Source organism: Cervus canadensis, chromosome 19 (genome assembly GCF_019320065.1).
Source record: "Cervus canadensis isolate Bull #8, Minnesota chromosome 19, ASM1932006v1, whole genome shotgun sequence".
Classification (NCBI taxonomy): domain Eukaryota; kingdom Metazoa; phylum Chordata; class Mammalia; order Artiodactyla; family Cervidae; genus Cervus; species Cervus canadensis.
The window spans coordinates 33,115,801-33,142,685 of record NC_057404.1 but is presented as its reverse complement, the minus strand read 5'-3'; the positions used below and the strand labels follow the sequence as shown (position 1 = coordinate 33,142,685).

At 35.5% G+C, this 26,885-nt stretch overlaps 1 protein-coding gene across 2 annotated transcripts in view; it reads right to left on the bottom strand.

The window, feature by feature from the left end:
* The window catches only part of GRID2 (glutamate ionotropic receptor delta type subunit 2), a 1,570,085-nt gene that overhangs the window by 365,645 nt on the left and 1,177,555 nt on the right, over window positions 1–26,885 (bottom strand). For both annotated transcript variants that reach the window (XM_043438630.1, XM_043438631.1), the window contains exon 10: window positions 25,841–26,038. In XM_043438630.1, the coding sequence (XP_043294565.1) occupies window positions 25,841–26,038 (198 nt within the window). The remainder of the gene's footprint in view (window positions 1–25,840; window positions 26,039–26,885) is intronic.

Here is a 26,885-nt window from a genome sequence, read left to right as displayed (position 1 = left end):
AGAAGTGAAAGGCAAAGGATAAAAGGGGAGACACAGCCATTTGAATGCAGAATTCCAAAGAACAGCAAGGAGAGATAAGAAAGCCTTTCTCAGTCATCAATGCAAAGAAATAGAGGAAAACAACAGAAGAGGGAAGACTAGAGATCTCTTCAAGAAACTTAGAGACACCAAGGATGCTTTTCATGCAAAGATGGACTTAGACTATACTTAGGATCAAATAAAAATTACTAATCTTAAAATTATAAAGTATTTTAAAACAAAATACTGTTGATCCAGAAGTCCTCAGAAATCCTATGCAGTTGATTTTGAAGCAAAATATTGAATTTTACATAATTTATGGGGTTCTTGAGGCAAAATACTGAAGTGGCTTGCCATTCTCTGCTCCAGTGGACCTCCTTTTGTCAGAACTCTCCACTATGACCCATTCACCTTGGGTGCCCCTGCATGGCATGCCAAATAACTGCACTGAGTTACGCAAGCCACTTACCACTACAAGAGTGTGATCCATGTTGAATTTTATATTTGTCTTTCACCAATTTCATTCTTTGGTTCTTTTGATCTTCAGATCTATCTAAAACATTTTGAATCTTTACTATCAACAATTACATCACCTTTTCCTGCTCATTTTGCCTCATTTGGAAGTTTGAGAAGCAGGCCTTTACTTCTTTATCCACATTACTAGTAAAATACTTATAAAGAGTGCGCAGGCAAATTCAAAGTATTGAAACTTGCCTCTACAGTGCTACCCACTTTAACAATAGTTCATTAGTTAACACTTCAGATATGATGTTTTTAGTCATCCACAAGTATTTTTACTATACTGTCATCCAGTCAATTTTCTCTATATAGTTTTTAAATGCTTTGTAAAAGGCATTATTGAACTCAAAATATATGAGTAATCATATTCATTTTATGAATAGCTAATGCCATCAAAAAAGAAAATGAACTGCTTACTTCATTGCCACCTATAACACATATGATTAATAATTCATTCCATAAATTTATCAGAAAATAAAATCAAATTCATTGCTCTTTGAGAATGAATTTTCTTTTCTAATTTTGAATATGTCAATCCCAACTGATATAACAGCTCTCTTTTTCTTATTTTGCACATATAGTAACTCATATATCACCTCAGGAAATGCATTTATTCCCTTAGGATATCATTCATTTAGACTTGGAAATTTGAACTCATTAAAGGAGCCTCATGAAAGACTCTTGCACTGCAAGGAGATCCAACCAGTCAATCCTAAAGGAAATCAGTATGGAATATTCATTGGAAGGACTGATGCTGAAGCTAAAACTCCAATACTTTGGCTACCTCATGCGAGGAACTGACTCATTGGAAAGTACCCTGATGCTGGGGAAGATTGAAGGTGGGAGGAGAAGTGGACAACAGAGAATGAGATGGTTGAATGGCATCACCGACTCAATGGACATGAGTTTGAGTAAACTCTGGGAGCTGGTGATGGACAGGGAAGTCTGGCGTGCTGCAGTCCATGGATGGGGCCACAAGGAGCTGGACACGACTGAGCAACTGAACTGAACTGAATTGAAAGGTGCCTTCAATCCCTTTGAGTATTTTCCACTACCATTGTTCTTCTTCTTCTTTTTTTTTTTTTTGCTGCCCTGCATGGCATGTGGGATCTCAGTTCCTAACCAGGGATCAAACCTGCACTCTGCTTTGGAAGCATGGAGTCTGAACCACTGAACCATCTGGGAAGTCCTTCCCCCTATTCTCTCATTTTCACCTTAAAGATTTTTTTGCACAAAGTGGAAGAAAAATCATTATTGAAGAGTTTTAGCACATATTTAACAAGCCACTAGGTCTATCCTGCCTATTCAACTTCTTAAATCGTACATTTTTTTCTCCTAGTCTCCACAAGAATGAACCATTCATAGATTTTAAAAAAATTTCTTGACAGTTTTCTTAAACATTGTTTCATATTCTTTGATCTTGAAACAATATTTTAATGTAAAAATTTTAGGTTTGCTTGGGAGAAAACAGGCATTGAAGAAATGCTAGAGAGGATGAAAAGAAGGGTTGGGGAGGGAGGGAAGGAGGGGAAGGAAAGGTAGCAGAGAAGAAAGAAAGAATGTCTTTCTTTTCAAGTCTTAACCTTTATTTAATGATATATGACATGACTTTGGGCAAGTAGGCAAACCTAAATCATTTTAGATTACTCATCTGTATAAAGAATAGATTGAATTGGTAATATAAAAGCCTTTTCAACTTTGAAATTTTAATTCTAAAAATCACTTATTGAGACCTTATATTATGGTCATTTTCTGCTAATATGGGAATATAAACTTTCTTGTTCTAAAGACCTTACATTAAAGACCTTAAAGTTTCAACCGGTCTTTCTTAGTAAATACAATATGTTAGCTGTTACTGCCCTTACGAAAAAACAAAACATAAGTACTGGGAGAAAAAACTAATCAAATTGTCAGAGTAATCACAAATGATTAATTTTCTCAATGTCAAGACTTTATGTATTTCTTTGAAAGAAACAAATATGTTTTCACATGTCACTGTTATATATTAATATTTCAGTTTCAATCATATTAATAAAAACATAGTACAATATCCATTACTTTTCAAATATTCCACTGGAAGTGAATAAATATCCAGGCAAAACCAATGAGGTTGTCATTAAAGTAACTTTCATTCTGAAATTAAGATTATATAAATTCTAGAGAATTTTTAAAGAACAAAAAATTATAAAGAAAACAGTCAAATCCCAATAGGATGATTGGTACTGTAACTCCCTTAATGTTTTTATATATTTACTTTTACACTTCTATGCTTGGACAGCAAGGAGATCAAACCAGGCAATCCTAAAGGAAACCAACCCTGAATACTTATTGGAAGGACTGATGCTGAAGCTGAAGCTCCAATATTTTCGCCACCTGATGCGAACATCTGACTCATTGGAAAAGACCCTGATGCTGGAAAAGATTGAAGGCAGAAGGAGAAGAGGGTAACATAGGATGAGATAGTTGGATGGCATCACTGATGCAACAGACATGAACTTGGGCAAACTCTGGGAGTGGTGAGGGACAGAGAGGCATGGCCTAGTGCAGTCATGGAGTCACAGAGTTGGACACGACTTTTGACTGAACAACAGCCACACTTCTATGCAGACTATTTGCAAGCTCATTGAAAGAATGTTGTTTTTTTTTGAAGTACATTGATTTACAACATTATATTAGTTTTAGGTGTTCAGCATATTTTTATATATTATACTCCATTAAAAGTTATTACAAGATAACAACTATAATTCTCTGTGCTATGCAGATTATCCTTGTTGCTTATCTATTTTATCATACTACTTTCTATTTCTTAATCTGATACCCCTATCTTGCTCTTCCCTTCTTCCCTTTCTCTACTGTAACAACTAGTATATTTTGTATATCTGTCTGTTTCTATTTTCTGTATACATTAATTGTTTAACATTTTAGATTCTACATCTAAGTGATATCATACAGTATTTGTTTTTCTCTGTCTGACTTACTTCACTAAGCATGATATTCTCTAGGTCCATCCACATTGCTGCAAATGGAATAGTTTCACTCTTTTTTATGGCTGAATAATATTAAGAATGGTATTAATTTGATTATAACTTGGAGCATGATAAGGGAACTAATAATCTAGTTAAGACAAGTACTAAGAATATTTTGTTATTACACTATAGCTACTAATATTTAACACTATACAGTAGTAGCTATATTAGCTATACTAGCTATATTATATTAGCTATTTAACATCAATACAGTGCTTGTGTGTGTGCTAAGTTGCTTCAGACATGTCCAACTCTTTGCAACCCTATGGATTGTAGCCTGCCATGCTTCTCTGTCCATGGGACTCTCCAGGCAAGAATACTGGAGTGGGTTGCCATTCTCTTCTCCAGGCGATCTTCCCGACCCAGGGATTGAACCCAGGTCTCCTGTACTGCAGGTGGATTCTTTACCATCTGATCCACCAGGGAAACCATCATATAGTGCTGCTGCTGCTGCTGCTGCTAAATCGCTTCAGTCGTGTCAGACTCTGTGCAACCCCATGCAGCCCACCAGGCTCCGCCGTCCCTGGGATTCTCCAGGCAAGAACACTGGAGTGGGTTGCCATTTCCTTCTCCAGTGCAAGAAAGTGAAAAGTGAAAGTGAAGTTGCTCAGTCGTGTCCGACTCTTAGTGACCCCATGGACTGCAGCCCACCAGGCTCCTCCATCCATGGGATTTTCCAGGCAAGAGTACTGGAGTGGGTTGCCAGTGCCTTCTCCAATATGTAGTGCTAGTAAGGACTAAATAAATTGCTAAGATGGGACAGGATTGGGATAGTAATGAGCTGAAACCAGTCAATCTTAAAGGAAATCAGCCCTGAATACTCTTTAGAAGTACTAATATTGAAGCTGAAACTCCAATACTTTGGCCACCTGATGGGAAGAACTTACTTATTGGAAAAGACCCTGATGCTGGGAAAGATTGAAGGCAGAAGGAAAGGAGGGTGACAGAGGATGAGATGGTTGGATGGCAGGTTGTCTCCATAGTCTCTGTGATGTGAACATAATCACTTGCCCCTCCAAACAATAATTCCACTCCCTCAGTACTGCTCTAGAAGAATGTACAATTCCTTTCCTGATTTGAAATGACTCTTTCAACATATGCTTAATTCATACAATCACACACACACACACACACACATACACACACACACACGTATGTTCTGGGACTTCTTTTCTATTGGCCCAATTTCATACAATTTTAATTTTTTTATCTTTATGTCAATATTGTCAATATCTACAGTTCATGAATTTCTTACTTTCCATTATTTTCACCTTCAGAATTTTTGAAGCTAAAACTACGTAAATATATCTTCCAATTCATTTTAAATCACTCTTATAAATTCATAAAGTCACTTTGGAATTCTGAATGGACTCAAAGATAACATAATTTGGTCAAAATAATATTTTAACAGTCTTTGGATCTAAGAACATTATATTTTTCTATTTATTCTAGTCTATTCAAGTCTGTTTATTCTCTCTTTTAGAGCACAACCATATACATTATTTTAAAATAACAGTGATATTTTGCAGACAGAACTATGTACTACTATCAAATTGAGGAAATTTAACATTGATACCATGCTTTAATCTGCAGTCTATATTACAGCTTTGTCACTGGTCCCAACACTGTCCCATATTAGCAATTTAGTTCAGGATCAAGTCTTGTATTTAGTAGTTGTGTCTCTTAGTCTCCCTTAATCTGGAGCAGCAGTGGAGGATTTATCCTCTAACGAACTGGTTGAGTTCACCTGTGAAACACGCTAGGCAAGGTGCTCTTGTGTGAGAGAGTTCCTTGATAACTTTCGTATACATTGGTCTAAGTTCTCTTTTATTTGACTGGTTTAGCTAATATGTTGTCTCTTTTGCTGATTATTTTCCAAGAACCAAGATTTAATTTATTAATTTAATTTGCTTAAAAATTTATTTGCCTTATTACTTTCTCCCTTTATTTTTATCTCCCTTATATCTTCTGTTAAAATTTGTTGCACATTTTTTAGCTTTTTTAAAAATTCATTTTTAATTGGAGGATAATTGCTTTACAATGTTGTGTTGGTTTCTGCCATATATAAACATGAATAAGCTTTAGGTATTTTTTAAAATTTTATTTATTTTTAATTTTTTAGCTTTTGAAGATGGAATTAAATATATTTATTTCCATTTTTTCATTTTTATTGATACTGATTTTTAAGACTATAAATAATTCCTTATAGATTCAGATAGGCAGTGATCTATTTTTAATTAATTTAATTATTTATTTTTGCTGCTCTCAGTCTTTGTAGCTGCATGCAGTTTTTCTCTAGCTGTGATGTGCATGCTTCTCATCGCGGTGGCTTCTCTTGTTGTGGTGCACCAGCTCTAGACATGCGAGTTTCAGGAGTTGTGGCAAAAGGGCTTAGTTGTTGTGAGACAGGTGGAATCTTCCTGGATCAGGGGTCAAACCTGTGTCCCCTGCGTTGGCGTGTAGATTCTTAAGCACTGGACCACCAGGGATGTCTTGTAGTGTCTTCATCATCACTACTTAAAAAAAGCCAGTGATATATATTTGTATTTCTCCTTTCTCTCCAAGAGTTGTTTAACAGAAGACTTCATTAATTTCAGATGGAAAGATTTTTTAAGTATTGGTTTTTTTCTAGTTTTACTGTATCTGGATCAGAGAAAGTTATTTGTAATACATCCTCCTAAATGGAACTTAATGGTGTTTCCCATGAGCCCTAATCTCTTACTGATTTTTGTTAACTTTTCATGTTTGCTTGAGAAAACAGTATATTATCAGGATCTTATGTTGGATATATATACAAAAAGTGTATTAATATTTAATTATTTATGTTATTTATTATTGTTTGAATTTTGTTATATTTACTGTGTTTTTCTCTGTAATGCGTTTTTGATGTTTTTTATTTAGCTTTAAAAAGGTCTGTACTTTTGTTATAGTAGTTAACTTTATATTTATACCTTTTATAATGCCTTTACTCCCCATTTTTCTTTCCCACTTAACCTTTTTTCTCTAAGTTTTAAATGAAATAGGTGACTTATACTCACAGTATAGTTAATAATGGTATTCTATTTTCCCCTTTCTTTTCTTCTTTTTCTTCCAGTGTTTAATAAAACCATCGTTTCACTTTTACAACATATGATGATTTCATATTATCATTTAATCCATGTTTCTAACTTTGTTTTAGCATCAGTTTTACAGTTAAATGTACTAAATGATCATGATTAGTCATTTTATTAATTTCTCCTGTTATTTCTTGGTCAAAAGAAGCTCATACTCTGCTAGTTTCATTTTGAGGGGCTCATGTGTCCACTTTTCTCTTAGCATCTGTTTATTTGAAACTGTTTTCTCTGTAGACATGATGGAGATCTTGAATGGATATAGGATCTCTGGCTAGCACTTAAAAAAATTCTTGATCATGCTTCTCTAGTGCTGGCTTGCTTTGTGTGTAGCTCTTGAGAAGTCTGATAGTGATATAACTTTTTACCATTAAAAATAGTTTGATCCTTTTGCCTTGAGGATTTTTTTTCTTCGTCTTTTAAGTTTAATAATTTTTACTAAGCTATAGTTCAGAGTTTATTGTCCTGAATCAGTCTTTCTAGGAATATTAAGTACATTTGTTTCATTTTCCAGAAGTTAATTTAGATTATAGATTTAAATACTAATTATATCATTGTGTGTTTTGCTTCTTTAGAGACTTGTAGACAAGACTCCTTGCTCAATAGTGCTTCCTTCTCTCAGTGCAGTAACATGTGATTTTTTTAATGGAGGATTTTGTGGGTGGGTGGCATGTATTGTTTCTGCTTAGTTTCTACAGAATTCTTAATTTTGCTCTTTCATGGCCTTCTACATTCACTACCATGACTTCAAGGAGTACACATCTTCCCTCTTCACTCCTGCTGCTCCAGAAGTAAAGCTTTCCTGACGGTAGTGTCCTGGTGCACTTTCTTTTAAGTCCCTTTCCCTCAGCCAGTGTTGTGGATTACCAAGTTTCAGGTTTGTTTTCTGCACATTGACAATTGGTATTAAACTTTCTCTTTCTGAAAGTTATTTTAGTTCTGCTTCCTTTTCTTATTTCTTATGAAGTCACTTATGCCTTCCTTTCTCTCTCTTCTCATCCATAGACTTGCAATTTCACTTGGGACTCCACTGTTAGCTTTGTTGGAATTTGATACTTACTTATTTGTAAGTTAAACATTTCCCAAATTTTAATTGTTAAAAATATGAGAAAAGATAATTTCTAACTTGAATTTCCAAAGAAATGTGTAAATTTGTCAGGTAAGTTAAATCATATGAGTCCATTTAGCTCAACATGGAAGATAGGCCAAGGTAAAGAAAAAAAAAACAATAACAACAGAAAAGCATATATTTCAGCACTGGAGTAAGTTTGGCATCTATAAAACATAGAAAAGCAACACTAAGATGAAAAATAAGTAAATTTAAAACAGTAAACCAGAGAAAAAAGTGAAAATGAAAGTGTTAGTCACTCAGTCATGTCCGACTCTGTGACCCCATGGACTGTAGCCCACCAGGCTCCTCTGTCCATGGGATTTCCCAGGCAAGAATACTGGAGTGAATAGCTGTGCCCTCCTCCAGGGGATCCCCCAACCAAGGGACTGAACCCAGGTCTCCTGCATCATAGGCTGATTCTTTACCGTTTGAGCCACTAGGGAATTAAACTATAAAAACAGTATACAAATACATTTTCATTTTTAAATTATATAAAACCAGTCTATGTACTTCTTATAAGTGAAAGGAATGCTCAAAATATCACTGACTTAAATGTCAATATAAACCAGCTTCCATGGCTGACAGTCCCAGGCTGGTAAAGCTTCCAGTCTTTCCCACACCTTCACATAGATAACCATTGTTTTGAGATTGATGCATCTCCTTTCAGATTCTTTTCTATTTTACATATATATATATGTCTACATATTTTTTCCATATTTGATAAAACTTTACATAGTATTATATAATATCTTTGAGTAACACAAACACACACAGAGCTGTTCAGTCTTTCTAAAGTCTGCACAGAGTTTAAAGCAACATCTATTTTTGTCACCTTTGAATTTTCAGCACATAAATAACAGATGGTCAGAACTCAATATGATTATGATGGTACTCTGATAAATTTAATCATTTTCCCTTGAAGAATTTTTAGAATGTCTCCTTTTTCTTGCCTCTTATAAGCAACAGAATTTGATCTTGCAATTTGGATTATATTCAATTGAAAATTGTTTCTTGCAACTTACCACACTAATTCTAGAAATTAATATTTTTCATTATTTCAATAGATGTTTTGTCTCTGACACCACCACTGTGACAAAACAGTATTATTAATTTACTTTTCATGCCGTCATTAGTCTTATTTCTAAGCCTCTTCCCAGAAGCCACACACGTCCCTTATAGCTCTCTCTTTCTTCAAACCCCTGCCCTCTACCATGCATATTCACATAATCATGTAATTTTCAAGTCCCTTAGAAATAGTTTAGCTTTCACTAGTCTATCTATATTATCTATTTATCTAAGTGTACCTGTGTGTGTGTGTGTGTGTGTGTGTGTGTGTGTAGCATTTTTACCTGAGTTCATGATATTTTCCTTCACTTGGAGCTTTATCCCTCATTTCTCTGTTTTCTGTATTTCTTATGTAGTACTTATCCCTATTTTAATCTTCTCAATTATAAACTTCTTGAGCTAAGAGCTTTTATTTCATAGTGTTCTGTCTCCCTAAATATTTCTTTACACTGCTTTGCTCACAGTAGAATTCCAAAACAAGTTTGGTGACTTACTTGCTCTTTGCTGAGTGGTGAGAGAAACATGTATTTTTATAAAACCCTAAATTGTGAAAGAAAAGGAATAGATTTCAAGGCTGTCTACTGCTTGAAGAGGGTTCTGTCACTATGAAGAAGTCATCGACTTTGTAGGTTTTTTCCATATCACGCTATCAGCCAGATCTTCTGGCCCTAGTAGTCCAGATGCTAATGTTTTCAGCTCACATAGGTGGGATGAACCTCCACGTACAACCCTGTACAGAGGAATCACTACCCTCCTTGTACAGAGGACAACCTGAGGTTCAGAGAAAGTGAGTAGCTTGCCAAAGTTACAGGTGAGCAACTGGTGGAATTGGCCATACTTTGCACGAGTTTGAGTAAACTCCGGGAGTTGGTGATGGACAGGGAGGCCTGGCGGGCTGTGATTCATGGGGTCACAAAGAGTCGGACACGACTGAGCGACTGAACTGAACTGAACTGATCATACTGTACTTGCTATATCTGATAAACTTTTGCTTTTATGGTTTCTGTATTACCTCTTTCTACCAATCACTTACCCTGAAATTATTCATTGCTCCATTTTTTTTTTCTTTTGGCATGTGTGTGGTTTTAAATCCTTACTCTTATTTTTCAGACTTCTGATCTGCCCTGAAGAAATACCCACTTTGGGGAAGTAACCAGGAGGAAGAGATTAACAGACATGATGGAGCATGTACATGTGTATGAATGAGCAAGAAGGCATTGTGGGCAATTGTAAGAATTTGAATACACACTTCCCCCTAATAAGGTGGAAAACCTTTGGAGGCTTTTAGGGAGAGTGTGGTATGATCTGATTGACATTAGGGAAAAAAAGAATCACTTTGACTGCTGTATTGAAAATGGATTACAGAAGGAAAAAGTTGTAGTCTGGTAGACAGTTAAGAGGCTATGAAAGTAGCCCTAAAGAGAAGAAATAATGGTTTGCACCAGTGGGTATCAGTGGAGTAGTAAGAAATGATCATATAGGGTTCACTACAGATTTATGGCCAGAGAAAATTGTTGATGCCGAGTATGAGGTATAATGGAGGAAAGAGAAGTCAAGCATAACTCAAAGATTTTTGACTAACTTGGAGACTGGAATTTTGCTCACATACACTATGACAACCATACACTATGCCAGGGAAGGCTGTGGGCAGACGTGTTCAGTGGTGGTGAAATCAGGAAATCAGTTTTGAACATGTTATCTTTGAGGTGCCCATTAGACATTAAGAGGAAATGCTGAGTAGTACTTAGAAATGTGGGCGTTCCCACATGGTGCAGTGGTAAATAATCCAGGAGACATAAGAGACAAGGGTTCAGTTCCTGAGTTGAGAAGATTCCCTAAAGGAGGAAATGGCTACCCACTCCAGTATTCTTGCCTGGAGAATTTCATAGACAAAGGAGCCTGGCAGGCTACGGTCCATGGGGTGGCAAAGAGTCAGACACGACTGAGCGACTGGGCACAGAGGCATACACTAAGAACTGTAAGTCTGTAATTCAGGTGAGATGTCTGGAATGAAGAAACAAATTTAAAAGTTGTCTACTTATAGATGATAATAAATCCTTGAGACTGGCCGACTTTATCAGAAGTTGAAGCGTAGACAGTAAGAAAAGTGTTGGATATGTATTGGATCTCTCTCTCTCCCCCTTCTAATTCTTACCAAGCTACTTAGCCTTTAGAGAACAAGAACTCTGTGTTCTATAGTTTATGTGTTCCCCACAATGCCCGCTACACATTAGGTCCCAATAAATTCTTACTGAATGCCAAATGGGAAGCAAGCTACAAGTTATTTATAAATTGCAATGTTTCAGGCATTATCCTGAAGCATTAAAAGAGATTTAAAAATACTAGTATTTCTGCAGTTCTCAAGAGGAATGTTACCATCTTAAAAGAAGACTTTTTTAATCATGTAGAGAGATTTTTTTTTTTTAACTTTCTGAGAAGTCATCTTAAGGCTGTTTGTGAACAGAGCATATAGAAGCAATCTCTACCTGAAATGCCGAAACTGTAAATCCACATTTCAGTAAAATGCAAACCAAGGATAATGACCAAAATTGAATTAATTTTAATTTTCATTACTGTAGACTTTTCAATCATTCTAGAAATCATTTAAGACTGCTCTTTAAAGATGTTTTAAGAGCTCTGCAGTGGGGAAATGTGTTCTTTCTAAATGAGAAAGAACTAGCTCCCAGAAACAGTTTGTCTCTATGAGAAGTGAACCTATAATGGCTGTTCTCCAAGTAATTCTGTGTGGCATTAAATGAAATATAAAATTAATAACAGATACATTAGATGTCCTCACACATGTATCTGGAGCATCTGCAGTCACTTTCTCCCTTGATTACAGTTGAGTCTTGGTAGGTGCTCACATGTTTGCTTGTTTTTTAATCAGGGGAATTTGACTTTTTGTAATGCTTGCCACTATAAAATTTATCAAATTATAAACAGAAAACTCAGAATTCCCTAAGATTATGTTCATAGAATCATATGGAATTTCATGGGTAAAATGCTCTTATTTAAAAGATAGAATGGTCTCACCCAAAGCTGCAGTCTCTTACAGATGGAAGTTATCTTACTTAGTAATTTTATCCCTAAACCATGACCAGAGATAGATGAAAATCTAATAGATGGTATTTCAATAGCCAACGGTAGACTTTAGGATTTATATATCCTCAATTTATGAGATTTTTTCATCATAGCACCAGTCTTTATATCACCTTGCCTTTGACTGATGCAGTAGTCTGTTAATTTATATCCTATAACCCACCAAATCTTTTTAGTTGTACACATATTTTACTGAATTTTTGTTTGTCCTTGCCTGCAAGTTCTCTTGAAACCTTAAAGCCATTCCTGGACAGCATCACTCCCTTTGGCAAATACTCATTCTCTATTCTTTAGTTCTGATTCAAGACTGATTATTCACCACTTATCTGTGCTTGCCATCTATTAGACCAAGTGCTTAATGATTCAAGTCCTTTATCTGATTGAATTGCTCCTTACTGTTTGCAATGTCTGCCAATTAAATATCACCTGCAAATTTAGAAAATTGCTTCTACAACCATTCACTAAGTCATTTGCATCTACATAATTTATTTCCACTCACAGATCTCTTTTTATCCTTCTCCTTCATCAGTGTTAAAATCTTTCTTTATCAACAACAAGTATTTGGGGCCATTTTTTTATCTTTTACTTACATACATTCAGCTTGTGTGATTTCCCACGTCTGTGATTCCACTCCATCCTATATGTATATATATATTGGATTATTTTTGAACATTAACTGTTCAGACATACAAACATGCATTCTTAAGACCACATGTACTTTTTCAACTTCTTGCCTGACAATAGCTGACATACTCTGGGATATTCAATAAGTCCATTAATACTTATTCAATATAACTTAAAAATTAAAATCTTAGTTATTGTCTAATTTAAAGTCTCTATAAGAACTTCTTTTCTCTTTATACATTTTATTCTGGTTCACTTTGCAAAGCTACCTTTTCTTTCTTTTTTTTAATATTTATTTATTTGGCTGTATCAGGTTTCAGTTGAGTTGTTTGTCATGGAAGATCTTTTGTAGTGGTTCACAAATTCTCTACTTGTGGTGCATGGGCTTAGGTGCCCCGTGGCATTTGGGATCTTAATTCCCAAACCAAGGATCAAACCCACATCCCCCACATTGCAAGGTAGATTCTTAGCCACTGGACCACACAGGAAGGTCCCCAAAGCTATCTTTTCATTTTGCAAGGTTCATAAGCATTGTCACTGGGTAGGTGTGTGTGGAGGGAGAAGTTCTTTGGTGAGTGAAGTTTCATCAGTGGATACGGATATTTTCAAGGCTGGTTTGTAGTCATGGGAAGACAGAATTGAAATACATATGGATTTGTGTGTGTGTGCAGGGACCATGGGGCATATGTGATGATTTTCAGGCACCCAACGGAGAATCTTCTTCATCCACAAACATAGTTTCCCACCCAATGCATTCTCCTGATCCAGGGGGTGGCTTCTTCAGCTTCTGCCCTTTGTCCTAGCTAACCACCTCTGTCTTCTCCAGACTGAAGGAGCCATCTCAACCCTGACTTCATAAAGAATGGAGATGAGAGTGGTGTTAACCACTGTGCTCCCCACAACTTGTACTGTGACACAGACAAACCCAACTATGGGCTTATCTTTATGCCCGAAGCCTTCCCGATGGCTCCACAACTCCCTTCTTCAGTATGGATGGGAAAGCGGCAACTCACCACATTCTCAGGTTCTCTGAACTCCCCTCCTGAGTGAGCTCTCTCTTTCCTTGAGTGGTTTTTTTTTTTTTTTTGGTAGCAAAAGCAATAATAACTGTCTTCCTTTATCCGAGCTCAAGTACAATCACTTAAGACCTTAACCATTTTGTGCACATCTTCATGTTAATTCAATACTCCCCATTTAGTTTTTATAATGGAGGTGAGAAAAAGGCCTATACTTCTTAAACTTTTTTGCCCTAGGCATCATTCATATGGGTTCCAGATGCATTTACTTATCTTTCCTAGACAATTCCATTTGGATCTTCTTCAGCCATCCTAAAATCAAAATGTCTACAGCCAAGTTCTGTATCTCTGCTGCCCTTTTCCAATCTGGTCTCCTTCTGTATTCCCTATTTCTGTCATTGAGTGTCCGTCTGCTCATGTTCCTCTGCTAAATTTCTCACCAAGTCTCAACACCTCCTTTCTCTTCTCCTCCAATTTATCAAGTTCAAGTCAGTTTTTCTTGGAATATTGACTGCTTTCTCAAAATCACTTTTGAGAGCTATTGCTGTTGTTTTAGTTTAGACATCTTTAATTCCTCTCTAGATTGTTGAAAAAGACATTTGTCTTTTCCCTTCTTCACTTGGATGCATCCTTGGCCTTAGCCTGAGTTATCTTTCTTAAACATAAATTAAATCTTACTTTTCTCTTATGTAAAAGCCTTTCATAATTTTCACTGGCTAAACGATACAGTCCAAACTCTTTAGCATGGCAAGCATGCTTTTATAATTAACCCTATTGTTGCCTTCAAACTCCTACTCGTCTTCAAAACCTAGCTCGATATTCTCTTCTTATGTGAAAATCTTTTCAACTCCCCAGAGAGGCTGCCACTCTACCCCTGGGTTGCCATGGCACCCCGTATGCATTACCCTATGGCACTGATTGCACTGTGTTTTAACGATTTATTTACACATTTGTCTTCCATGTACACTGTGAGATCTTTGAAGGCAGGACCAATGTCTTCCATTCCTTTGTGTCCGTGATGCTAGGCACAGTGCCCAGAACATACCATGCATTCAAAAACACGAGGGGAATGAAATGATGAATATAGGGCATTCTGCTCGGCATACAAAATAAATATAACCTCAACTCTCTGGTTTCCAAAATAGGTACTATGGAAAGAAAAGGAAAAGATCAGTCTCTCTCTCTCTCTCTCTCTATATATATATATATATATACATATATATATATACATATATATATATATTCCCCCCCCTCAAAGGGTCATTTGAAAAGAAGTGAAAAACATGTACTGAGAAGACTGAGTTATCAAAAATGGGAATGGTTTGAAATCCTTATGATCAAAGCCTGAGTTTAGCTGGGGTTGAAATTATAGGAAGATGAAGTGAGTGAGGACAGCCAAAGCAGATGGAAGCTGAATGCGACCTACATGGAGTGTGATAAAATGTAGGAAAATGAGACATAGTCTGCAGAAAATAACATATACCTTTCTAAGGAGCTTTAATTTTTCTTAAAAAAAAAAAAGTAAAAGATGAAGCCAGGTTTTTGAGAAAAAAGTGAGATTTTTTGAGACGTTTAGAGATGCAAATGTTTTTAGTCACTCCCCAAATCCTTTTCTATGTAATCTTATTTTTGATCTTCAACTATATCCAACCAAACTCCATCTGAATCTTCTTTGAATTTGCACATCTTAAAAAAAAAAAAAAAAAAAACAAACCTGTGCTGAGTTGTTTCTGAGAATGATCTTCCTCACTGTCTGTGACTTGGTTTATTAAAATGCTTTTAAACGAAACAGACTAAATGCCTGGGTTTGAGTCATGAATTCTCCACAACTTGGCTAAGTGACCATAGGCAAGTCACTTTAGCTCTTGGTTTCATCCTCCACACTACTGGTATAATAGGAGTACTTACCTCAAAAGGTTGCTGTGAGTATGGAATGCTAATACATGCAAAGTTTGTTCAATTGATTTGGCAATAGTAAGCTCTACATAAGTGCTAATAATTATTCTTTGGTCAATTTTAAACTACGTTTTTTTTTTTTTTCCATTCTCTATGGCATCTGTCTTGTCACTGCATCAAGTATATCACTGACTGAAATATGTGGCTCTAATTACAATGATATTCTATTTTTTATTACAAAACACAGCATATAAAAGAGTTCCAAGTTACATAACCCAGAGTTTTAGCTCTTTCCTTATAAAAGTACTAAACATTCCTATGTAATCTATTTCCTTATTTTTTTCTTTATTAATTGCCTACTCCACTACATTAGACTTCCTTTTAGATTTCTATTATCTATCAGTTTATTCTTTTCAAAGTCTAGTTCATATCTTTTATAGCTTTACCTATGGAGATCTAAGTATTTTCTTACAGATTTTACACTTTTAGTGTAGCAGTGAAGCAGTGAGGATAACAATACATCATACTTTTGTAAATATTTTCCAGCCTATCATTTGTAATTTAATTTAGTTATTATTGGTTTTGACTTATTGATAATTTAAATTTTTGTATACATGTAACTATTGATAGTTTCCACGTCACTTATTCCATTATTTTTATGTTTCTGAAAGATACCTTTTTTCTTTCTGGTATCCATTTTTTCCACCCTCTGATAACAACATGGCTGCTTTCCTGGGGAATCAGCATTTTCCCTTGCTTCATCTGAGTACTGTCCATTGAGCTCCCCCCACTGACGTGGGTGCATGGCACAGGCCTGGTACCAAGAGCACGGCTTCCTCCCAGCCATCTCAGTGCTAGAATTGTGTGTAAAACTGAGGTTTTGATGGTGAAAAGAATCTATGTTCACAATGAGATGGAAAGGAGGATGAAATCTAAGTCTGGACCTGCTGAAGTCACTTTGCTGCCTGAGAAGGAGAGCATGCCTAAGGACTGAGACAACACAGTGGAAAGCAGAACTGAGATGTAGAGACAGCACTTTCAAGGCCTGAGGACATGAGCCTGGATCTCATCCCTGCATGGTTGTGAAATATTAAATTATCTTTTCACTTCAACTGGACTGCCGTTTGCAACCAACAACATCTAATTAATCTAGCAGAGAAAAAACCAGAAAGTTTATTTTTAAGATAAAGAATTCCTGAATCAATTTATAAGCAATTGGGAAGAAAAGATGTGATGGAAACTAAAGACATAAAAGGAAAGTAAAGAAAGATGGAGAGGAAATTTAAATTTCACTCTATGCTGATTAGCCTCAGATGTATCTGACCACCCTAGAGTCCAATAGGACTCTAGACACATATATCAAATACTTATTTCATTTTCTGTTTGGATTACTCCAAGGGCATATCCACAGTGGTTAAGGGGTTGGGCTCTGAAGTCAAATATCTTAAGCTCTTGTCCTGGTGCTGTGTGACCTCAGACAAGGTGCTTAGAATCTTATCTGTGTAATAGGAACAAAAGTTGTATCTATTTCAAAGAATGGTTAGGAAGATTTAAGGAGTCAGTACTCATAAAGCTTTGGAATAGCATCTGGTTATTTTACAGTGTTAGTTACTGTTACTCTTTCCAAAATGTTACTCTTGATCCCACATTCCCCACCCTCCACCAAATATTTCCTTCCTTAGTTTTCCCTAAGCCAGTAAACGTCCAGTTTCAATTCAATTGTACTGAGTGGTTGTGACCAAATGTTAACAAGCTATATAGTCAATGGACACTAAGCTTAAAGTGATAGGAACAGAAGCCCAAACTTTAACCTGGTAATAAAGATAGAAACTTCTTTTAAATAAGGCCAAACTTAGCAGGCTTTGGGAGGTTGGTTAACTCTATTAATAAACCATGAGATGTCATTGAACAATTTCACAGAAGTGTTATTATCTAATGTATGTCTTAAAATGTCCCTTGACTGCTATTCATTCTTTTTGTCACATCTTTCTAGACACTAACTTTCAGCAGGAAACCAAATGTACAAAATAGTTGCCCCAAATAAGGTTACATTTTAGTAGTGGAAGATAGATGAACAAGAAGATATAGTAAGATGGTGGTATGTGTTAGAACAAGAACACAAGATAAGGGAATAGGTAGTAGCTGTTTACGGGGTGGCTATGGAAGGCCTCTGTAATAACTTTTTAGCAGAGACCGGGAAAATGAGATGGAGAGAAAGATACGGGGCAGAGTAGTCTAGGAAGATGGGGCGGAAGTACAAAAAGTCAAGTTCAGCAAGTGTGAGGAAGAGAGAGGAAGTCTGTGGGCCTGGAGTGTGGTGAGGGAGGAAGAGAGACGGGATTACAAAGAAAGTTCGCTGGGCAGAGTATGCAGATAATTTTAAGGACAGTTTTTACTCTTGGGATTGGAAAGCTATCAAATGGCTTTCAGCAGAGGAGTGACTGATCACTCTGGCTGCTGGGTTCAAAATATACTGAGGGCAGTTAAGAGTGGAAAGAGGTGGGAAAACGGGAACAAATGAAGCCTTTCACTGCTGCTGTAGCTAAAAAGATAAGAAATAAAACTTTTGAGTAAGAAGATATCATTGACTTTGCTGGTTCTCTTTGCTCTTTCCTATGTAATCTATCAGCAAATCCCACAAGTCCACATTCAAAATATATGTTGAACTTATATATATATATATATATTTTTTTTTTTTTTTTCCTTTTTACCATGAAACCTGATGAAGATTTCACCCATCTATCAGAGCCAGCAGATAAGATGAAACCTGTTTGTCTTCCCTGCAAAGCATTCCTGAATTCATTTGCTAGGCTCATATTCACAATAGTTTTATCTTGCAGATGTGGAGATTGCAATTCAAAGAGGTTAAAAACTCTCTGAGGCTCACAAGGCAGGTAACTGTGTTCCCCGCGTTCACAACTAATGTCTGTTTCAATCCAAAGTCTGTGTTGCCGCTAAGGACCAGAGAAGAGGTAGAAGGACGTTGAGGCTGAAGAGTAAGAAACAAGGACTCACACTAGATCCACATAGTCTTTGAGTAAACCATGAGTTTTAACAACTAGAAATGAGAAGTGTCAATAATGGAAAGTAGGACTAGGAGGAGAGACTTGAAAAGTATAGAAAATGTTTGAAACAACCACTGTGGAGACTGAAATAAAAAAAATCAATATCTAATAAATTAAAGGACAATGGAGAATCACTGAAGGCTCTGTTGATGACATTAGCTAGTAGGACACTGAAGTGAATTCAGCCTGCCAAGTTCATGACCTTCTATAGCAGTAGCCACGTGCAGGATCAGAGAAGTATGGATGGAGATGAACACAGGGAGCACAGAAAAAGATGGAGAGCTGAGGATGACTTGAACAGAAATATATGCTTGAGTTTCAGTAGAGTGAGAAATTCACTTGTATCACTTTCATGATATGCTAGAGGCCAAGAAATTTTGCCAATTTTTTTAGACATGCGGGGACCTGATTTCTGTTCTTCATTAGTGAGATGCATGCTACTTTCCTTTTGTTGTGTGTTGCCAGTTACATGTGTGCTCCTGAGGGGGACTTGTCTTATCATCTCTACCAGACAGACTTCACAATATTTTCTTCTTATGCAACTTTCTAACAAATTTCAGTATCAACATAGATGCCCCTTACAATAATCATTTGGGGCCTTTTTTTTCCCCAAAAATATTATTTTTGCAGAAAAATTGAGCAGAAAATACAAAAAGTTCCCATATACCCTTCTCTGGTCTGCATTCCCCAATACAATTTTTCTTAACATCTTTCATCAGTATGGTACATTTGTAGCAACTGATGAACAAATATTGATACATTATTATTAACTAAAATCTACAGTTTATATCAGGGTTCACTCTTTTATGGGTCTTGATAAACACACGGTGTCATGTATTCACCATTACAGTACCATATAGAATCGTTTCATGGCCCTGAAAATCCCCTGTGCTTCACCCATTTGTTTCTCCCTATCTTGCCCAATTGGGGGCCATTTTACTGAACTTAAACTCCAACTCCTTTTGTCTCCTATAATATTTCTACTGTGACCCACAAGGTCAGCTTCTGTTAATACATTCCATCCCTAGAACGTCTACATTTCAGTCTCTGGTAACCTCTTTCCATTCTACTAGTTCTTTCATGTCTTCACTTAGACTTAACCTGTTTTTCAACCTCATATTCATATTCCGAGTACTTTTCCCAAAATTTTATCCAGTTCTATCTCCCAACTCATGACCAAACTCCCTTGAACATTTTAAGTTTTCTTTTATCTCACTAAATTTCCTTGCTGAGTTCATCCAGTATATCTCAACCTTGATTATGGATGTTTTCATCTTCACTGCTTGGGCAGCGTTGTTTTGGCAATTCCAGCCCTGGTTGTGGGGTACCTCTTTGCTGCTGCTGCTGCTGCTGCTAAGTCACTTCAGTTGTGTCTGACTCTGCGGAACCACATAGATGGCAGCCCACCAGGCTCCCCCGTCCCTGGGATTCTCCAGGCAAGAACACTGGAGTGGCTTGCCATTTCCTTTTCCAACGCATGAAAGTGAAAAGTGAAGGTGAAGTTGATTAGTCATGTCCGACTCTTCGCGACCCCATGGACTGCCGCCTACCAGGCTCCTCCGTCCATGGGATTTTCCAGGCAAGAGTACTGGATGGGGTGCCATTGCCTTCTCTGGTACCTCTTTGGGAGACACACAATCAACTGGAGCATTACCAGCTCCTGATACTTGCATTTTACATCTTCTCTTTTGTGTTTTCATTCCTTCCCATGACTTTGTGATCAATCCCTGTGATTAAATCTCTCCTCTTTGAAATTCCAAGAGTGGTTTCTATTTTCCTAACTTATATGAGTTGTGTTGTAAATACTGATAAAGTAAAATAAAGTTGTCAAAATCATTCTTTAAAATGTACCCATTAGAATCTAAATATTATAGTGATTTGAACCCCACTTTTCTCAAACAGATGGGAATATTTATATCATGTCATTTTTTAACTATGTTTATATTCCACATTTGCAACATTTTTATCCAAATATAAAATAAAGGCATGCTTAAAAGTGTTTTTTATTTTTGCTTACCAAATTATACCTTTGTACAAAAAGTATATATTCAAATTCAATCTCTGTTGAACAACCTGTGACCATAATGTTTCAGGTGTAAAATATTTCTTTTGGATTGAGTCATCATTACCTTAGTACACAATATATTGATTCATTAGACTTTAAAAATGCTACCCAAAAAGAGAACTAAAAACTAGAATACACAGCTAACTCATAGTCCTCCTTCATGGTTTTCTTAATTTTTTGTACTTCCATCCTAAACTTGATATACTTGTTATTTTCTATAGTATCAAGGTCTCTGTGTTCTTCTCACTTTTGTTCTTTTACACCAGAGAAAATAATTTATCAGTCACCTTAACTCACACATAACAATTTCTCCTATACAGAACAGAACATATCTCTAATTTATCTATTTCACATTGAAACATCTTTTGGCTAGATCTGTGTTCTCATAAATTTTAAGAGCATATTAATTGCAGAAAGTTATAAAAGTAGTGGCTCAGATAAGGAATGGAGGAGACTTTGCCACACTGTCAGTTTTTAAATCAATTCTATATGTACATTTATGCAATTCCTTGCTCTCCCTGGTGGTATTTTCCAGTTTAAGAATTATGTACATACTTGATTATGTACATACATGATTCCTGACATCATGTTATAGTGGAAAGTCCCTTTAATATGAGATCATCCCAACCTGATGTCTCAGTGCCAGCCTTGGAAATCACTGTTGAACAGTCATATGAACTCAGAAATTTCCCATGTTCCCTCTCTGGATCATTTTTAATGTATTTTTCCATAATCATCATGACAAAGACCCTAGAAAACATTCTTTTAATTTTGGTTTCCCCTTAGGAAGGCAGACAACCTTGTTAATTTCATGTCTTATGTCATGTAGAGAGGTATTCAATGGCAGTATTTACTGTTATTTAAAACATACTTAAATCCATGAAAAAAAGCCTACACTAGTAAAAATATATATAGCAATAATAAGCTTACTTTTCTGGAGCTCTGTCATACATCACTATGCCAATTCAATAGTGATATTTTGCTCTACAGGGGTAAATAAACCTGATAAAATTTTAATATGATGTGTGTATAAGCCAGATAAAATTTTAATATGATGAGTCTTGAATAATCTAAATTACTTTATGATATTTTTACTGCATGACTATTTGTGTATTTGAATTGTCATTTTTAAGTTGCTTAAAATTAGAGCATACTTCTCTATTGGTAATAGAAGACAGTTAAAGAGAACTCTGTGAACCCTCAGTATAACATTATCGCAGTCATCCTGTAATGCTGACTGCCCTTTCCTCGTGAAAATGTTCTCTTCCTGTACCACACTCTCAGTTTTCTTCCCATCTCACTACCTGTTCCCGCAAACTCTTATGTAGCCTTCTCCTCTTTTAACTGCTTAACAAGTATTTCTTAAAGCCCAAATCAGAATGGCTAAATATCTTTTTGAAGGAAGTAAAAATCTAATTGCAGCAAATAGTGTTAGCCGCTCAGTCGTGTCTGTCTCTTTGCGACCCCATGGACTGTAGCCGACCAAGCTCCTCTGTCCATGGGATACTCCATGCCAGAATACTGGAATGGATTGCCATTTCCTCCTCCAGGGGATCTCCCTGACCCAGGGATTGAACCGAGGTCTCCGGCATTGCAGTCAGTTTCTTTACCCTCTGAGCCACCAGGGCGTGGGGTGGGGGGCATCTAAGTAAAAGTACACAGTAACAGCATGGATCACAAGTCCCTTGAAAGTCTATGATCCGACAGATTAGGTGAGTAGTTCTAATTGCAGTAAATACATTTATAGTTTTTCCAGCTAAAAAAACCACACATTTGTCAGTCAGCTTTTTTAAACCTGAATTTTTGCTTTGTGAAAGGACCCTGCTGATCTTTATATTATCATATAATAATATGTTCTTACATGCAAATAAGAACAAATTATTATGAAGAACATCTGATGCGAAGAACTGACTCATTCGAAAAGACCCTGATGCTGGGAAAGATGGAAAGCAGGAGGAGAAGGGGACAGCAGAGAATGGGACGGTTGGATGGCATCACCAACTCGATGGACGTGAGTTTGAGCAAGCTCTGGGAGTTAGTGACAGACAGGGAAGCCTGAAGAGCTGCAGTCCATGGGGTCGCAAAGAGTTGGACATGACTGAGCGACTGAACTGATGAACATCATACTATTGCTGTGTGTGATTTTTATGTAATCAAGTCTTAAAATGATTTTAGAACATTATAGTTGGATGCGATATTCCCACTAAAACGCTTGTATCCCTCATTTCATAGGTGAGGAGGTAAGTCTCAAAAATTTAACTAACTGGAGCAAGCACACAACCAAATTAAAAACAGAAGCAACATCATACTAATTTTAATGCTTATTACTTTTAACTAGCATTTATTAACAGTAAGTGAGGTTTACTATTACTTGTCCACTAAGATAACTCTTACAGATTTTTATCTACTATATACACAGAAAAAACTTGTATAATGTTTCTTCCTTTTCCTTATATTTATTTTAATATAATTATTTATTTGGGTTCAGTTCAGGCAGGACTCCTCAAAAATACAAAGATAGGATGCTTGTTTTGTGTTTATAGTAAGGAACATAAGATAAAGAGTCATAGATTTAATACGAGCAGTGAGGATTGATGACTCCTGTTTTCCTATTATAATCCTTATATTAACCTTTTACAAATAAAATTACATATGTAAAGGGTTTATTAAATAAACTGATACTATTTTTCAAGTTTTAAAGAATCTGGAAAACAGCTTTATTACTTTTCCTACCACTGTCTTCAACACCTCTTATTTGTTTCTCTTCTACATCTCTTGGGAACAACTTAGCTAGATCCTTTAGTTTTTTGAAAACTTTTATAAATAATTCCAGTTCTGGTAATAAGGGAATATTTTTTAATTGGGTTAACCCAACAAAGAATAATGATAAATTCTAGGTCAAGTTTTTAAAAAAACCCACAAATTGAATAGATTGTGTATCAGTCAAAAACAGGCATAAACTATAGGCTCTTCAACCCTTTAAAGACAGTAACTGCTTGGGGATAGCTCCTTTTTTCTATAGCTCATTCACTGAGAACACACCTCAGTTAGGCAATAGAAGGTAGGTAGAGCTCAAGCAGAAAGTCAGAACCTTATTAGCTTGATGTGTCAGAGGGCAGTGTTTGAGGTATCCAGACTGTCCAGAAATCAAAACAGACTCACATAAAGGAGGGAGCCACAGAGAAAGTAGCCCCATAATCTACGTATAAGCTTCCCTCAAATCATTGGTTGACTCCTAACCAACACAAGCATGAGAATAATTCTAGCTATCTAGAATAAAAAATCTACTGAATGAACTTAATGGAAATTGGAGATGGCAAAGAAAGAATCAATAACCTGAAAGCACATCAAGATATATTAACTAATCTGAAGTTCAGAGAGTAAAATATCATAATAAAATGAACAAGACCTCAGGGATGACCACCCCTCCACTATAAAAAAGGAGCAAAGTACAAATGATGGCTAACTTCTCATCAGAAACAATATTTGGCAAAAGACAATAGAATGATATATTTAAAGTCATGAACATTTAAAAAAATATGTATGGTAGTGAATGTTAACTAGACTTCTTGTGGTAATCATTTTGCAATATATCCATACATCAAAGCACTATGTTGTAAACTTGAAACTATTTATATTATGTCATAAACATTGATACATAACTATATTATGTATGTATGTTAACCATGTTATGTATCAATGTTATTGTGAAATAATGAAACCATTTATTATTGTATGAAAAATTATTGAATGATAATTTTGCTTTGATTTTTGAAATAAAAAGTTACTCTTGCTTTAAAATCACCAGCCTTGATTTTAGGAATAATAATATTTCACCTACAATATTCTTCTCACACAATAAAAAAGTATAAAGAAAAAGATATTTTGATTATAAGTGATTGTGTTCTGAGACTCAGTGCTCTTGTCAAACATAAATCAGAATTAGCAAGGTCACTATTTGAAATATTTGAAAACACTAAGCAAAAAGTACCTAGTGAAAATAATCCTGTCAACTCAGAATTTGTTATATGCTAATAATATTATTCAAAAATGAGGGTAAACAAAGAAATCTAAGGTAAGCTAGTGTAAAGGGTATATGCCACTTGTAGGACTGGATGTCAAGACATTCTAAAGGGAATTTCTTCAGGTTGAAGTAAGTGATACCAGTTAGAAGCTCAGACGTAGAGAAAGGAATAAAATGCCCCAGAAATAGTAGAAAAATAGTTAAAATATTAGACACTGTTTCCCTTCCTTTTATACCTTTGAAAGTCAATTGATTGTTTAAATAAAAAAGTATAAAATTTTACTTTGGAGTTCATCAAATATAAATATATAACCACAATAACAGAAAGGCTATGGTGAGTATAAATGGAATTATATTGCTGTATATTTATTATTTTTTCGTTTATTATTTTTTAAATGAGAAATTATATGATTTTAATCTACATAAGGTGTGGTAAGTTAAGAACGCACATTACTATCCTAGACTAACCACAGACAAACAAACAAACAAGAACCAAATAAATACAAATAAGAAGCTAAAAGGGAAATAAAATCAAACACACAAAAAATCAGCTAACCCAGAGGAAGGCCAGAAAGGAAGGAACAGAGGGAAAAATGAGATACACAGAAATCAAAAAGTAATTTACAGACCTAAATATGACTATTCAACTCATCAGGAAAGCATAATATTTAAAAATGTGGTGCACTTAGTAATAGAGCTTCCAAAAAGGAAGCAAAAACTGACAGGAACAGGGATAAAGTAATGGGGAAATTTAAAACACTTCTCTGAGAATTGCAGGAACAAGGAGAAAAATACAAGTAAAAGTAGATTTATCTTATTTAGATCCAAAAATGAAATGATCAGTTCCTAAGTGATCAGAATCTTATTTATTTCTTGAACTTGTGTTTTAAAAGAACACAATGACATGAACTGTGTTGGAAAAGGCATCGTGACTTTGTACCAAACAGTGATAATATGTTTGGAGTATAACTTTGGTAAAGGTAAATCCTTGCTCTAAATATTTTTCTATTATAGGACATATTTTGAAATTTAGGTTTGTATTGTCATCAATTTTTCTTTCCACAAAGTTCATGAAATAGTATTGGCTGAGACTTGCATTCAACACCACCACCTAAGGCCTTGCCTTACACTTATTTTAAATGAGATTAGCTTCCAAGGGTTATAGTCAACTTTAGATATGTGATAAACAAACAAATGCTTACCTTAAACACTAGTTCTCCTACCAAGCCATTCCATGTTCCATCTTCTTGTGGACTTCCATACTTGTGATCCGGTGCAACATAAATTTCATAGTTAAAACCCAGGTAGTTGGATAAGGCATCCAGAACATCAATGGAGAAGCCTTGGTATTTTTTCGGCTTACCCAGGACATTTTCAGACACCATTACAAAAGGTTCTTCCTATATGGAATTAAAAGAAATCATTGGTGTCAATCTATATTGCTCTTTTAAAGCAAAGATTAATTCTTAAAAGAATTCAGCTTACAGTCTAAAATTGATTTCATATTGTGAGAGAATAACTTTGAAATAAAACTTATGTGTTACTAATGCATCATTTTATCAAACAATGTTTAATCACCCAGTTTCTTGTCATCTCTCATTTAATTATTACCATATCAAAAAATTAGATGCAAGTGATTACAAAACTTCAGGAACCATAAATTCATTTCTCTTGCCATTTCAGGATGAACCTAAGATTCATCAACAATAATAATTACATTTAAGAAACCATGAATTTATTGTTTCTATCCTCTATATTTGTAAAAATACACAAAAATATTTTAAGAGATATAATAGACACAAATTGTTTTGAAAAGTTACAAAAATTCTAAGAATTTATAATTTAGTTAAAATTTATAATATCACACTTACTGGGAGTTATTTGCTAAGTAATTTTGAAACTTGGATATAAACACACATTTCATTGCAAAAGTAGTTTCTCCACTACTGTTATGAGAAACTCACTTACCTTTTTGGTAATCTGTGTAATTTAGTAAATTTAGCAAATTGGTTTCCATTTCTACCTCTTTCATCTTTTTGCATTGTTGTGCTGTTACAGTTAACAAATGGTCCCCTTTCACTTTTTTAGAGCACCTGTTGTAATGAGTCTGAAATTGGTCTGACACATGCTGGCAGACTACAGAAAATTAGATAACCTATTTCTTAATTTCCTAAACTTGTTCAGAAAACTTTCAGCAACAGTAATATTTACAGATAACCATCCACAGTGTATATATCTACCTAGTCC